This window comes from Zasmidium cellare (genome assembly GCF_010093935.1).
Source record: "Zasmidium cellare ATCC 36951 unplaced genomic scaffold M409scaffold_4, whole genome shotgun sequence".
Classification (NCBI taxonomy): Eukaryota; Fungi; Ascomycota; class Dothideomycetes; order Mycosphaerellales; family Mycosphaerellaceae; genus Zasmidium; species Zasmidium cellare.
Window position 1 is genome coordinate 216136 of NW_022986948.1, and position 13176 is coordinate 229311.

The following is a 13176-nucleotide window of genomic DNA, read 5'->3' on the forward strand; positions in this document are numbered from 1 at the left end:
GTAATGTTTTGGGGAGGCGGTCGGGTTGGGTATAGCTATTAGTAGTACAGACGAACATATGTCAAAGCCTTGACCGCACACCATCTCTCCTGATTAACCTCACTCGAGCCATCAATGGTGACTACGTGAGGATCTGGACCGTGGAATGAAGCGTCTGGGAATGGGGGCTCGCCACGTGCGAATCCTTCGCGACTTCAAGTCTCGGCCGCATACAAGCAGTCAACAGAACCAATTGGTACGGACGTGAATTTGAATGTTCATCCGCTCAAGGACGATGTTCCGGCATGAGCAGCACAGAAAGGTATATATAACTATGCGATTGTAGTAGTCGCCCCCAAAAGAGACCCAGCAGACACCACTCCCCAAGAAAACAAACCACTGCTCCAACAACACCCACCCAACAAAATAAAAAGACAATGACCCACCTCCCCCTCATCCCCCATCCACCCACCGCAGAAACCCAACTCTACGCCCAACACCCTCCTAACAACGCACGTCCACCACCGCGCCTTCCAAACCGGCGCCCTCGCAGGCCTCACAACCACCACCCTCCTCGCCGGCACCAACCACCACCGCCTCCCCAACCCCCAGACCCTCCTCCGCACGACGGCTCTCGCATCCCTGACGTTCACGGCCCTCGTGCTTCCCGCGTTGTACGTGCGGATGCGCGGCAGGGAGGCGATCGAGTGGAGAGATCGCGCGTGGAGACTGTTGGGGAATCGGGGTTAGGGGAGGTTGATGAGTTTTCTATTGGGGGGATGGTTAGGGTGGGGTTTGGGGGGCTGTGAGGGGGGTGAGAGATGTGAGGTTTGTGGGTGCGGTGGGGGTTGGGAGTTTGGTTGGTGTTGGAGGGTATGGGGTTAAAGGTGGGAAATGGGAGGGGGATGAGGTTTGAACGTTGTTGCAAGGATGCCGTCGCCACGTCAGGGCGCTGCTGTTGGGGTTCTATCAATCGATTTCTGTAGGATATGTACACAGGAGAAAGGTCAATACTTTTTCACGGACTCTTGTTCTGCTTTTTGATGGCGTCTCGCATCTCGCTCTTCATCCTGGTGACGGTGCCCACACCGCCGTACATCATGGCCGTGTAGACCTGGCAGATGCTGGCGCCAGCGTTTAGGATCTCGAGGCACTGCTCGCCGTTGGTGATGCCTCCAGTTGCGAAGATCACTTTCGCTGGCGAGTCTGCGGGCGACTTCTTTGTCGGTGTTGTTGGTTCTATCGCGCTAGTGGCGCTGTCAGGGGTAGACTTCTTGGCCGCGCCGTCATCCGAAATGATCTTCTGCAGAGCGCCTTCAGCAGCTTGTTTGGTCGATCCTTTTTCGCCTTCGGCAAGAGCAGGTGGCGTTTGAGGAGACGAGGCGCTCGGAGGAGCATCTGTCTTCGCAGCTTCGCCTATTGACTTTGCAGTGTCTGCGATGCTTTCAGTCGTGTGTCGCTCTGGCAGTTTGATAAGAGGTTGCTTGCTTGACTCTTCGGCCTCAGCAGTCTCTGGCTTCAGCCGGGTTGCATCTCTGTTCACACTCTCGTCGATGGACGACTTCGTGTCATCTATCGGCGGAGCCTGGGAAGGGTACGTGGGTGCTGATGCTTCTTCTTGCGGTCCCTGGTCAAGCTTATATCTGTATCTCTTCACAAGATCGAGCGTGCGCTGGAACATCTGTGGTCCCGAGTAACCGCCGATCTCTGTCAACACCTGGGCCTCGTTGGCTGGTACAATGTAGCCTTTCGGTACTGGATCCGGCCTCTTCTTGGTTGTATTGCCGACGATCACGCCGTCAACGCCAGAAGACCACACTGCAGTGCAGATGCCCTCGATTTGTGAATCACTGTCCTCGTCTGGCGAGACCTTGACCATGACTGCAGGCTTCGTCTTCCGGTCGACAGATTTCGCAGTGTCCACAACAGCAGTCAGTATCGCAGTAAGTGGAGCGGTTGCTTGCAAGTCTCGCAGTCCAGGTGTATTGGGCGATGAAACATTGACCACAAGTACATCGGCATATTTAGCCAGACGTTCCACACAGACGACGTAGTCTCTTGCGACTGCTGCAATGTCGTTGTCGGGTGTTGTCTTGTTCTTTGCCACCTGCACTGCCAGCAGCTTTCCAGGTACCAAACTACCAGGAGGTACCTCCGCCTCGCCGTCCAGGATTATGCGCTCACTCTCAGGTGCCAAACCCATTCCATGACTATACGCAAATTGCCTCACACGCTCCCTCAATTGCATCGCCACGTGTTCTGCTCCATCAGAGTTCAGGCCGTAGCGATTGATCAGTGCGTTCTGACTTGGTATCCTGAAAACTCGTGGCTTTGGGTTGCCCTCCTGTGGTACAGGTGTAGCACCTCCGACTTCGACCAAGGCAGGTCCGAGGGCAAGCAATGCGTCTGGAACCTCGGCGTTCTTGTCGATGCCCGCAGATGTTCCAATCGGGTTATCAAGAATGTGCCCAAACACTTCCACCTTCAGGTCGCCTAGTTCTTGGTCTTGGTTTCCTCGTTCCCGTGGGTGTAAGTTGAAGTCGTAGAGACCTTTGATATAACGGATCCCGGCATGGTGGGCTTCCTCGGCGTCTGAGTGGATCAAACGAACAAGAGGGACGACCAGATATTGGTGTACGCTAGCTCGGGTATCGGTGATGTAAAGGTATCCAAACGAAAGTATCAGGACCAGACCAGTGCCGTAAATCCAAGCTATTACTCGCGATCCACCAGAAGCTGTCGCTTTCGCAGCAGTTTGAGCGGTGTCCTTCGCGGTTTGGGCCGTGTCTTTGGCAGACTGTGCAGTCTTTTGCGCAGTCTGTGCCGCCGTCTCCTTCGCCGCAGTAGCAGACGCACTCTTCGCTGCATCCTTAGCTGCGTCTTTGGCGGCATCGGTCGTGGACTGCCACCTTCGCGAGATTTTGGTATACTGAACCAGGGGAGGTTGGTGCGAGGATCGGGAGAGTTGACGCTGCCATTGGCGCTGGAGACAGCGCCATTGTGATCGGTTGAGGCCGTGGGTATGTCGTAGGAGCTGGATGGAAGCGCCTGACAGGCGCTGGGAGGCCAGCATCGTTGCCGGATCGCGAGTCCGCAAGGCCAGAAGCTCACTTCGCGAAGTCGAGATCTTTGAGTTTCACTTGCTGTAGGGCACGGACCACTATGAAGACGACGTCACTTTCGAAACCCGACTTCCACTCCAACGCCTCATCACATGCAATCATCACCTCTCTCACGGTTCAACGAGCCTGGGTGTGATGTCGCATCTATCTCAGCTAGCCAAGCTACGATCTATTGGAGGATCGCAAGAAGAAAGCTCCATGATGGCAAGCTTTCTCAAGGCTGAGATACTCTACCAGGGCGCAGTCTGGAGGGCCTGCTGCCGGGATATTGAGATATCACCACAATCCACATGCTTGCTATTACTCACATTAACATATACAAGACACTCCCCACCCCAACAATCCCCGCCAACACCATCGCCCACCGCATGAGCCCCGTCATGGCCACCTTCTTGAAATGATCCTCCAAATCCTTCGAATCGTTCAGCCGCGGAAACGGCACATCCGGGACAGGCACATCCAACGCCCTACACAGAGGCTCCCACCCGTCCTTGACATTGTAGTAGACCAATTTCTCCTTGGGCACAATCTCCTGCAGCCACGCATGATGTCCGTCATAGACCGTTATGGCCGTTTCGGTGTCCCTCACCACGACCCCAAAGCGCTCGTAGAAGATGTGCGTCAGTGCCTTTGAGAGTCGAGGTAGATATCGCATTGAAGGCACCCAGAAGAAAATGAAACCTGCCAGGGTGGGCTGGGCGGTCTTGACGATCATGAGGAAGCTCTTGACCCAGGAGTCTCGTTCGCGGACGGTGCAGATGACCTACACGTTTTGTTTTTAGCTGACGCTTCGGATTGAGACTGCTTCGCAAGTACCTTTGCATCTGGATACATCTGCATCAACTCGGGCACGAGGAGAGTCAGTGGTGGGTCGTTGGTGGCGACATATCCGTCGAGGATGTTGTATAGCCTCGCCAGGGACTTTTGCTTTTGGGCAGGCGGCTTGTCGACACATCTTGCTGCATCGATCATGGTGAGGATGTGCTCCTCACTCGGACAGCCAGCTCCGCCATACTGCGCGCCTGCATGATACGTAGGTCCTTCCAGCAAGATTCCAACTGCGGCGCAAAACGAGTTCGTTCCTGTTCGTGGTAGACCTGGCCAAAGTAAGCAATTGACAGGTATCCAATTTTGCGGACTACTGACCTGCGCCGATGACTTTAATCTGGCAGCCTGGCTTGGGACGTAAATGAGGAATCGTCATGGCGGTGTGTTTGTTTTCTCCGGATCGCAAGGAATTGACATGAACATGTCCGCGGCTGAACCTTCTATGTATGTGCCTGTTCAGGCCAGCTAGTCTATAAGAAGCCCTTTTAACGAAAGACTAGTGGTACGAGAATCTCAAACCATACTAGTGACTCCCGAAAACGGTAACAGGTGCCTTCCTACTTCGGTCGTGGCTTACATACTGATGTCGACAAAATGTTTCGTAGAGTCGTTGGCACGGAAGACGACGACTAATTTGTCGTTCATCGCAGCTTTCGGAGGAATTCCATTGTAGCCAAGGAAATTGACCTCAGAAAAGAATCCAGATTCTGATCAGACTCTACCGTTGGTTGGTTGTACCTCTGTCTCGAATGACTGTAGTTTACGGGATACACCAAGCCAAGCAACGAGGTAGCAGCCTATTGTGAAAGCAGCAGCTACTGCGAAGACGACTTTGACCTGGGCCACGTTAGCATTGTTCGCGATCTAGCTTTCCAACTGGACGTACTGCAACTCCACTCTGACTTCCAGAATCACCAATGAGAGGTTGACTGAATACCAACCCTAGGAGCCCGACGACGTACAGAAAGATACCAATATTCAAGAGCATGATGGGCGTCTGCCAAATGAAATGCTGAATAGGGTCCGCAGAGGGTGATTCCGACTTGCTGATAACTCGCTGGAGAAGTTGCCGAAGCCTCGAGGGACCATTTCCCAGGAAAGCAATCTTCTGAAGCGTGTTGTGCTATTGCGTTGCTGTCGTTATGCCAATCAGAATCATGAGCAAGGCTGAGTACCAGCACGCTAAGGTCACTGTAGGTGCTCGTTCGACATTGCTCCAAGAGAAAGATGCTGAGACAGTTCCTGCTATGAGGGCACTCTAGGATCGAAGTGTTAGCATGCAAAACTTTTAAAGCGATGAGTCTTCGTCTAGCTTACTGTGATGCCGACATACCCCAGCTCTTCTTGCTTCTGCGTTCGCCATTTGTCCCCTCGCCTGGCAGTGTCGTCCGCATTCGAAGCCTCCACGACACTCCGCATCATGGAGGACGTGCTGGCCCAAGCCTGGAAGGGCAAAGCTAGTATTCGAGACATTCTGTGTTGTTGCTGGGTTGTACTTTTCGAAGTAAGGTCAGGCATTGGTAAGGCGACATCCAATGTGCTATATTCTTCAGCTTATCTCTTTCCACCCTAAGCCACAGCAAGATTATGGGTGTCAAGTGATCCTAAGGAGGCTCTGCGGACACTTCAGCCATCTGCCCTAGCTGAGGCTGGTTCGGGACGCGCGAAGCTATCCGAGCATGCCAAAGTGGCCATGGCAGGCACGAAAGATCGTTCTCAATTCGCCCAAGTCCTGTCTGAAGGTGAGTTGTAGGGTTTCTGAGCCCTGAACGACGACAGACAAACCCTAAGTGAGAGAACAGAACAGCACTGACATGTTTAGTGGATGACGTACCTTGTGTAACATTCACCAACGCTCAGCAGCATTAGCGCGAAAGCTGAGCCTCCATAATTCACATGAGACGTCAGCATACATCGCCTTCATGGGATAGATCATGTTGGCTTTGACAGGCACATTCGTGCCTCATGCCATGATTTAGGGCTTTTCAGCCTCAAACGTGGCCTTCCGTACGTGTGGCTTTCCGTTCAATGCTCGTGGGGGCAACGGCCTCCAGCTTGGCTCACCTTATCAGGCTGCGAACAGTCCGCAGCAGGACAGAAAAGTCACTCATTTAAAGAGACGCCCACAGTCATGATGCCTCGCCTCCAAGCTCACCACCATGGCCTCCACAGACGATTGTCCTTGCTCGTCAGAAACAGTTGGGCATCCAACCTCAGGACCAATTTGCCCACGTATCGAAGCGCTCAAAGCGCTCAGTCCGAGCACGACGGCACGACCAGTCCGTTTGGAATTCCGATTCGCCAAGAACAAAGACAACGAAGGTTTCCGGTCACCTCTTCACCGCAAGATTTACGAGATGACCGGCAAGGCGTTCGAGCCCGCAATGCACTGGGCCCTTCAAGTCGGATCAAAATGCTTCGATCTGCACAAAGTACCGTTCACGAAGGCTGCCGAGCTCAGAACGACAGACTGGGAGATCTCGTCAATACGGTTTCAAGCCATGAAGGAAGAGGCCAAAGAGATCGGTGTTACGTATGACCAGATCGAGCAAATCGGTGTGTCAAGACAAATGTGAGGGTAAAATGGAATGAAATGCTGACCGGCCAAAGGCAAACACATCATCGAGAAAGCATTCCCCAGATACGATGCTTTCATCAACAACTGCCAATCATTCGTCATCGAACTGAGCAAAAACATCTTGCAAGCGCGCATCAACGAGCTCCATCTGCTTTCGCTCGGGTACAGGTTTTACAAATTCTTCAACGGTGCGAACAAGATGATCCGCCGGAACGTGGACAAGATTGCCGGCAAGTCTCGCGCGCTCGAGGATCTTCCAGTCGCACTGATCAATCGCGGTCTGCGAGCGATCATAGAGCCGCGAAACTCGATACGTCGTATCAAAGCCACCTGGAAGGCCCGTCTGATCGGTGGTCCTGCAGTTACAGCTGGTATGTCGCATGATCGGATGGGCGCTCTCAGCGGAGTGATGGGAAGAGCCTCGCGCCTGCTTCGGAGCAGTTGAGACTTGGTGGCAGTATCATTGAGAGGAATGTTGCGTCTCATTCTGCAAGTATGCCTTCATCTGGTGTTCTTGTAGCCTCGTTGCAAGAGATCCTGCCTGGCATTGTGTGAGTGAGCATGTAAGATGACTGGAGAGGATTGACGATTGACTTGAAGTGTGGTTATGTTGAGCGTTGACTTTGTAGCGAAGGTGCGAGCGGAGTGAGGAAAAGGGGCTGGTAGCGCTTGTTGCGGAAGCTGCGGAACGCTAGCGGATGTACTTGTGGGAGCGAATTTCAGGACACGCTCTTCTTCTCTTCACTCTTCCGCCATCCACTCCACATGCACCTTTTATACGAGTACGGAGGAGCATCACCCCAATGTGCAGCCTTTGCGGATCGTAAGTCTCGGGTGTTTGCATGAAAACACTATTTGCTGCTGAGATTTTCGCGTAGGGATACTGATCCCTTGTAACACTTACTGACCTGGATGTGCACACTACTTAGCAACGCTATGTATGCACTGTCTGATGCGCGATCTAGCCTTGTCAAAGCCATGGCAATGTTTGTTAGGAAGCCTGCGTGGGATTCTGCCTGCTTACGTTGAACAATCCGAAGCTGAGTTGAGCACTCTCCCGATGCACATCAAGCCTATTGTGGACGTGGTCGCGACTCCTTGGCGCGACTCGAAGACTCAGGGTCTATCCGACCTGCACGTCACAATGCTATCAAAGGAATACTCCCAGCGAGGGCCGAACTTGACTGTGATACTGTCACGGAAGAAGGCTTTCCCCCGATTTCACATTTTATGCGTTATCCAATATCGGGTTGAACTGATCTGGTGCAACACCCTTACACTGCAACAGCATTACGTCCCGGACCGCCAGATCGAGCAGCATGTCCCGAGAGCTGTGGACCATTACGACCCATAACATCCCCGCCTCTCACATTAGAGGGTAAGTAGAAGCCCAGGATGAATTTTCGTGACTGACTTGAAACAGCTTCGAGCGAGGGACTCGCGATGAAGAAACTTCGAAGTTGCAACTCGCCGTAAAACAGTACACACCGAAAGCGAATCTCCAGTCCATCCGCGGTGATGTGACCTTCATTATGGCGGGTGGCATTGATAATTCAAAGGAGACCTTCGAGCCCTTGTTCGACGATTTACTGCAGCAGTTTCCAGGCATCCGAAACATTTGGGCCATTGATCCCGCCACATATGGAGAATCATTTTGGCTCAATCGAGACACCATCGGAGATGAGCCTAGCTGGTTAGACATCCCTCGCGACATCCTGCACACCATGAACCACTTGCAAGACCTTATGCCCCCTCCTATCATTGGCATCGGTCATTCATTGGGCGGCGCACTCCTGACAGTTCTTTCCACCTGGCATCCGCGGCTTTTCACCGGTCTCATTCTTACGGAACCTGCATATGGGCCCAAGAAAGGTATAAAGTGGCCTACTCCCAACAAGTTCTATCCTTCTGTGCTTGTTGCAAAACGTCGAGTTACTTGGGCATCGCGAGATGAGGCACGCAAGGCATTCGCCAAGGCCCCCCTCTACAAATCATACGATCCAAGGGTGGTCGACAAGGTAGTCCAACACGATCTTGTGGACGTCAGCTCTCTGAACGACAAGTCTCGAAGGAGCTTAGGGAAGATAGAACCCGGGACAAGCGTCACTCTAGCTACGCCAAAATCTATCACAGAGTCGATATGGGTGCACCCAAGACCAAAGCTCGCCAACTTCCCTGCGAACCCAGGAGATGATATTCCAGATGAGCATGTCAACCCAATCCCCGGCTTTGGACGTCCTGAAGCACCAGTTACGTGGAACTCAATACCACACCTCTACCCACCAGTGCTTCTAGCGTGGGGTGCGGAGTCCGAGCTGTTTGGAGAGAAACGCGCAGCCAATCGAAAGTGGACTGCGGGTGTCATGGGCACAGGACACGGCGGTGGAGGAGGTCTTGCGAGTGGTCAGGTTACTGAAGTCTCGATCGCCGGTGCCCACCATCACATCCCCTTCGAGAAGCCTACGGATCTCGCGAGAGCTGCGGCAAGTTGGTCGAAGAAGATTAGAGAAGGCTGGCTTCAGAAAATGGATGAGAGGAAGAGTCAGCCCGAGATTGACCACTACAAGGTCAATGAAGAGATTTTGAGTCGATATGCAAAGCTCTGAAGCTTGTTGGAAAACACAAGGCTATTGTGACACCCTCTAGGAAGCTTGCCGGTGATGTGAAGCGCCTGAAGACGAATGAAGTGCGTCATCTCATAGTAGATAGAACACCAAACCATGCCAAAGTTTCTAGACTTCAAGCGCTCGTACTGCAATGATCTCAAGGCTAGCTCCACCGATGCTTCAATGGTAGTAGCATAACCTGCTCCTGTGAAAATTCATCGGCATGTCTTCCTCTGAAGCCTGGCCTCGCTGTCCCCTCTTTTCGCCAGCACAAGTCTGTGTTGCCGCAAATTTAAGGCATTGTCGTGGCAATCACGATGGTACTCTCTGGTTGCTACCAAGCATCTCAAAGCACCGTCGGGCCGCATACTGTCTACTTTGTGCTCCGTTGACTCAGAGCTACGGAGAGTTGCATGTTCGTTTTGGTCCCGTCCGGTCGCTTCTCTCATAAGTGAATTCACTCTGGCCATGGCAGTTCAGATCCAAGCGTTTCTTCTTGCTCTAGTAAGATGCCTGAATAGGAGGTGTGCCTCTCAACCCCGTATGTTGGTGACACCACCATATGCCTTGACTGCGCTGCCACTTGAAACAGCTGACACTCTCAGCACACATCCGGGCAGAGCCCCAACCGGTGATGTTAAGCCACACCCAGACCTCAGCTCTCCCCTTATCCTCATGATAGTCAGAAACGACATGAAGCACGGTCATTGTGCGAGTCGGAACGTTCTTAGCCCAGTTCCGATGCTTTGCAAAGTATTCGGCTTTCGACTTGGGCTGATACTCCACGCCTTCGACGGTCTCGCGGTCGGACTTGAATTCCGGGACAAGGCGCTGCATGATCGGGTTGTCGAAGTCGCAAGCGGCCAGGGCGTCTATGATCTGAGTTGACCATCGTTCGACGTCTCGTTGCTCTTCCGGGTAAGCTTCCGGACTCGATGCGCTGGTGTACTCGGACTTGCTTGATGCATCACCTTGAGCAGTGGACGACTTAGATGGGTGGCTATTCAGGCTCTCCTCATCGGACTGGTCTATCCGTGCCGCAATATTGATGTCGTCAGCGGAATCCATGCTGAAGAGACAGTTGTCGCGTGCTTCGAGGTCCAGCTCAAGGCACGTTCCAGCCACCCGGTCAAGGCCTCTACGTGGTATATGTGATATTCTTCAAGCTGGGTCGATCCTTGCGTCCCAAGTATGAATGTTGACAGTCAGGGAATCGCATGTTGTGTCGCAGCTATTCGTCACTGTAAGCTCTAGCATTTCGATGCTGAGCGTTTTGGGTGTGTTGGTGAGTGATGATGGCATCCTTCGAAGGATCTGGCGCGTGGCAATAGAAGGAAGGTCACGTGGAAGCAGACAGTGCATTTGGCATTCAACGCCTGCCGCTTCATCTCTCTCCTAATCACAACAGACGAGTTGCACTCGTGCTCTCTTGCGCCTGTCATCTGGTCAATTGGTCACCTTCGTACTCCCTATGTTGCTATCCGGCTGAAGTGGGCGACTCCCGCTCATTTGGCGGTGTTCCATACGACAAGAATGCCTCCCAGATCTCACAAGAAAATCAAAACTTGGCAACGGTGTTCACGCCAGCTTTCCATCAGCGCTTAGAGCGATCGATTGCCCCTCGAGAGCTGGATCTTGTCATGGCGACTTCGAATTCTAGGTCACTGAAAGACTGTCGTTCAATGCAACATCTGGCCGCCATCGGAGCAGGGGATCCGCACACCAGTTCAATGCCAAGCCTTCGTCTTTGCCTGTTGGCGGAATATCGGCAGTTGATCCAGCGAACTATTGGACGCCTTCGTGGGTCGGTGGTGGCATGATGATCTGATTAGATTATCAGATTTTTCTGGCCCTCGATAGTGCTCGCGTAGCACTGCTGTCGACTGGACGAGAGGACGGACATTGCTGTCGATGCAGTTAGCACTCACATTTTTCCAATGGTGTGGTGGTGGAAGGATCGTCACCCCAGCGGTTTCCTTACCACCGCGAGCGGGTGCGACAATGGGAAGATGTACATAAGGACGCTCAATCCTCGCGAGGCCAGGCGCCTGCATCTTCTGCGCCCAGTCTAAAGTTGTGATTGTCTGGAGATATGGGCATAATATCTCGCTTCAATTCCCTGCCGCGGGCCTCTGAGGTCACACCAACACCCTCCCTCGGCCAGGTCACAGTTGACGAAAAGAATGCTGCTCATGAAACGACTCTGCAAGTTCCATCGGACAACGAAAGCGAACATCTACAGGGTGGGATAAGAGAAGCAGATGCCATCACGAAGCTTTGGAGTTGGAAGCATTTGGTCGCAGCCTACATCCTGATCTGGGTCATCAATTTCATGGTAAGTCACTCGCTATAAAGGTCTTGAACTCAGTCTGACAGGTCTAACCTCTCGTTAGCACGCCTTCTCCAGCGGTATTGTATCGACCCTAACGCCGTACGTCACGAGCACCTTTCAATACCACTCCTTGACTGCGACTACTACGATCGTATCCTCCTTGATCGGCGGGATCATCAAGCTGCCATTCGCTAAGCTGATTGACATTTGGGGGCGCACACAATGCTTTGGTCTTGGAATTGGCTTCGTGACGCTCGGCCTCATCCTCATGGCGGCTTGCAACGATGTGAAGACGTACGCTGCAGCACAAGTCTTCTACACGTGCGGTTACAACATGATCAGCTTTGTCATGAACATCTTCATTGTGGACACGTCCACTCTGAGGAACCGTGCCCTCATGTTCGCCCTCTCGGCAACCCCATACCTTGCTACGATGTGGGCATATGGACCGGCCGCCCAACACATCATCGCTCCAGGTGGAATTGGCTTTCGATGGGGCTTTGGGATCTGGGCGATCCTGTACCCTATATTCTGTGCTGTGAGTGCATAATTACGAACAAAACCTATCGATTGACTCACTGATAACGTCTCTTTAGCCACTCTTCGGTCTTTTCTGGTACTATCATATCCAGGCTAAGAAGGCTGGCATGATCTCACAACGAAAGGGAAACCGAACGTGGAAGGAATCCTTCATCTACTACGCCCGCGAATTCGATGTCATCGGTCTCATCTTACTCTCCGCCGGACTCGCGCTCTTCCTGCTACCGTTCAGCATTTACTCGTATCAGGCAGAACAGTGGCGCTCGCCGTTGATCATCTGTCTCATCGTGTTTGGGGCACTACTGATCGTCTGCTTTGCTCTCTATGAGAAGTATCTCGCTCCCGTTACCTTTGTTCCCTGGTCGCTGCTGAAGAACCGGACAGTGTTCTTCACTTTCGCCATGGTGGGATCTCTTTACACCGCCTGGTACATCTGGGACAACTATTTTTACTCATTCCTGATTGTGGTCTTCGATCTCTCTGTTCAAGATGCGACTTACATCACAAACATCTACACCATTGGAAGCACATTTTGGGCAGTCATTGTGGGAATCATGTTCAGGTACTGGGGAAGGATCAAGTGGCACGCAGTCTTGTTTGGTGCCCCCCTGACTCTACTGGGCAATGCCTTGATGATTCCATTCCGGCAGCCAAATAGCCCCGTGGGGTTGATTGTGCTTTGCCAGGTCTTCATTGCCCTCGGCGGCGCGACCTTGGTCATGTGCGAGCAGATGACGGTTCAAGCCGTGTCGAAACGCAAGGACATTCCAGCGCTGCTTGCGACGGAAGGCATGGTCGCTCTCATTGGTGGCTCCATTGGTTCGACAATCGCTGCAGCAATGTGGACAGGAATATTCCCAGCGAAGCTTGCAAAGTACCTTCCCGCCGATGCACAGTCGGCATTGGCGAGCATCTATGCTGATATCACTGTTCAGTCGGGCTATCCCGTCGGTTCGCCGACAAGGACTGGAATCAACCAAGCTTATGGCGATACGCAGAAGTTGATGCTGATCGCATCGTCCTGCCTCAATGTTATAACCTTGGCAATGCCTATGCTGTGGGAGGATGTCAATGTGCGGACACTTGATCAGCAGGTATCTGGTGTCGTTGTTTAGGGGGAATCGCAAAGTCGAGAATCTGGTCGCAGCGCCTACTGGATCTTATGGTTTGGAACGATAGTTGGACATAGAA

General features: G+C 52.7%; 7 protein-coding genes across 7 annotated transcripts; 3 read left to right on the forward strand and 4 right to left on the reverse strand.

The window, feature by feature from the left end:
* Positions 1-997: 997 nt before the first annotated feature.
* Positions 998-3052, reverse strand: M409DRAFT_17918 (uncharacterized protein; the record flags this gene model as incomplete). Its single annotated transcript, XM_033804273.1, has 1 exon — positions 998-3052. The coding sequence occupies one exon, from the start codon at positions 3050-3052 to the stop codon at positions 998-1000; it is 2055 nt and encodes a 684-aa protein (XP_033672570.1).
* Positions 3053-3405: 353 nt separating this feature from the next.
* M409DRAFT_17919 (uncharacterized protein) lies at positions 3406-4305 on the reverse strand (the record flags this gene model as incomplete). Its single annotated transcript, XM_033804274.1, has 3 exons — positions 3406-3864; positions 3918-4198; positions 4248-4305. The coding sequence occupies 3 exons, from the start codon at positions 4303-4305 to the stop codon at positions 3406-3408; spliced, it is 798 nt and encodes a 265-aa protein (XP_033672571.1).
* Positions 4306-4640: 335 nt separating this feature from the next.
* Positions 4641-5402, reverse strand: M409DRAFT_17920 (uncharacterized protein; the record flags this gene model as incomplete). Its single annotated transcript, XM_033804275.1, has 4 exons — positions 4641-4766; positions 4816-5052; positions 5122-5187; positions 5247-5402. 4 exons carry the CDS (start codon positions 5400-5402, stop codon positions 4641-4643), a joined length of 585 nt encoding a protein of 194 aa, XP_033672572.1.
* Positions 5403-6088: 686 nt separating this feature from the next.
* M409DRAFT_17921 (uncharacterized protein) lies at positions 6089-6952 on the forward strand (the record flags this gene model as incomplete). The annotated part of the gene is made up of 2 exons (XM_033804276.1): positions 6089-6485; positions 6540-6952. 2 exons carry the CDS (start codon positions 6089-6091, stop codon positions 6950-6952), a joined length of 810 nt encoding a protein of 269 aa, XP_033672573.1.
* An 874-nt stretch (positions 6953-7826) lies between these two features.
* M409DRAFT_17922 (uncharacterized protein) lies at positions 7827-9113 on the forward strand (the record flags this gene model as incomplete). Its single annotated transcript, XM_033804277.1, has 2 exons — positions 7827-7885; positions 7931-9113. The coding sequence occupies 2 exons, from the start codon at positions 7827-7829 to the stop codon at positions 9111-9113; spliced, it is 1242 nt and encodes a 413-aa protein (XP_033672574.1).
* A 501-nt stretch (positions 9114-9614) lies between these two features.
* On the reverse strand, positions 9615-10181 carry M409DRAFT_50348 (uncharacterized protein; the record flags this gene model as incomplete). Its single annotated transcript, XM_033811512.1, has 1 exon — positions 9615-10181. The coding sequence occupies one exon, from the start codon at positions 10179-10181 to the stop codon at positions 9615-9617; it is 567 nt and encodes a 188-aa protein (XP_033672575.1).
* Positions 10182-11205: 1024 nt separating this feature from the next.
* M409DRAFT_35683 (uncharacterized protein) lies at positions 11206-13100 on the forward strand (the record flags this gene model as incomplete). Its single annotated transcript, XM_033810429.1, has 3 exons — positions 11206-11448; positions 11507-11983; positions 12042-13100. 3 exons carry the CDS (start codon positions 11206-11208, stop codon positions 13098-13100), a joined length of 1779 nt encoding a protein of 592 aa, XP_033672576.1.
* Positions 13101-13176: the final 76 nt, after the last annotated feature.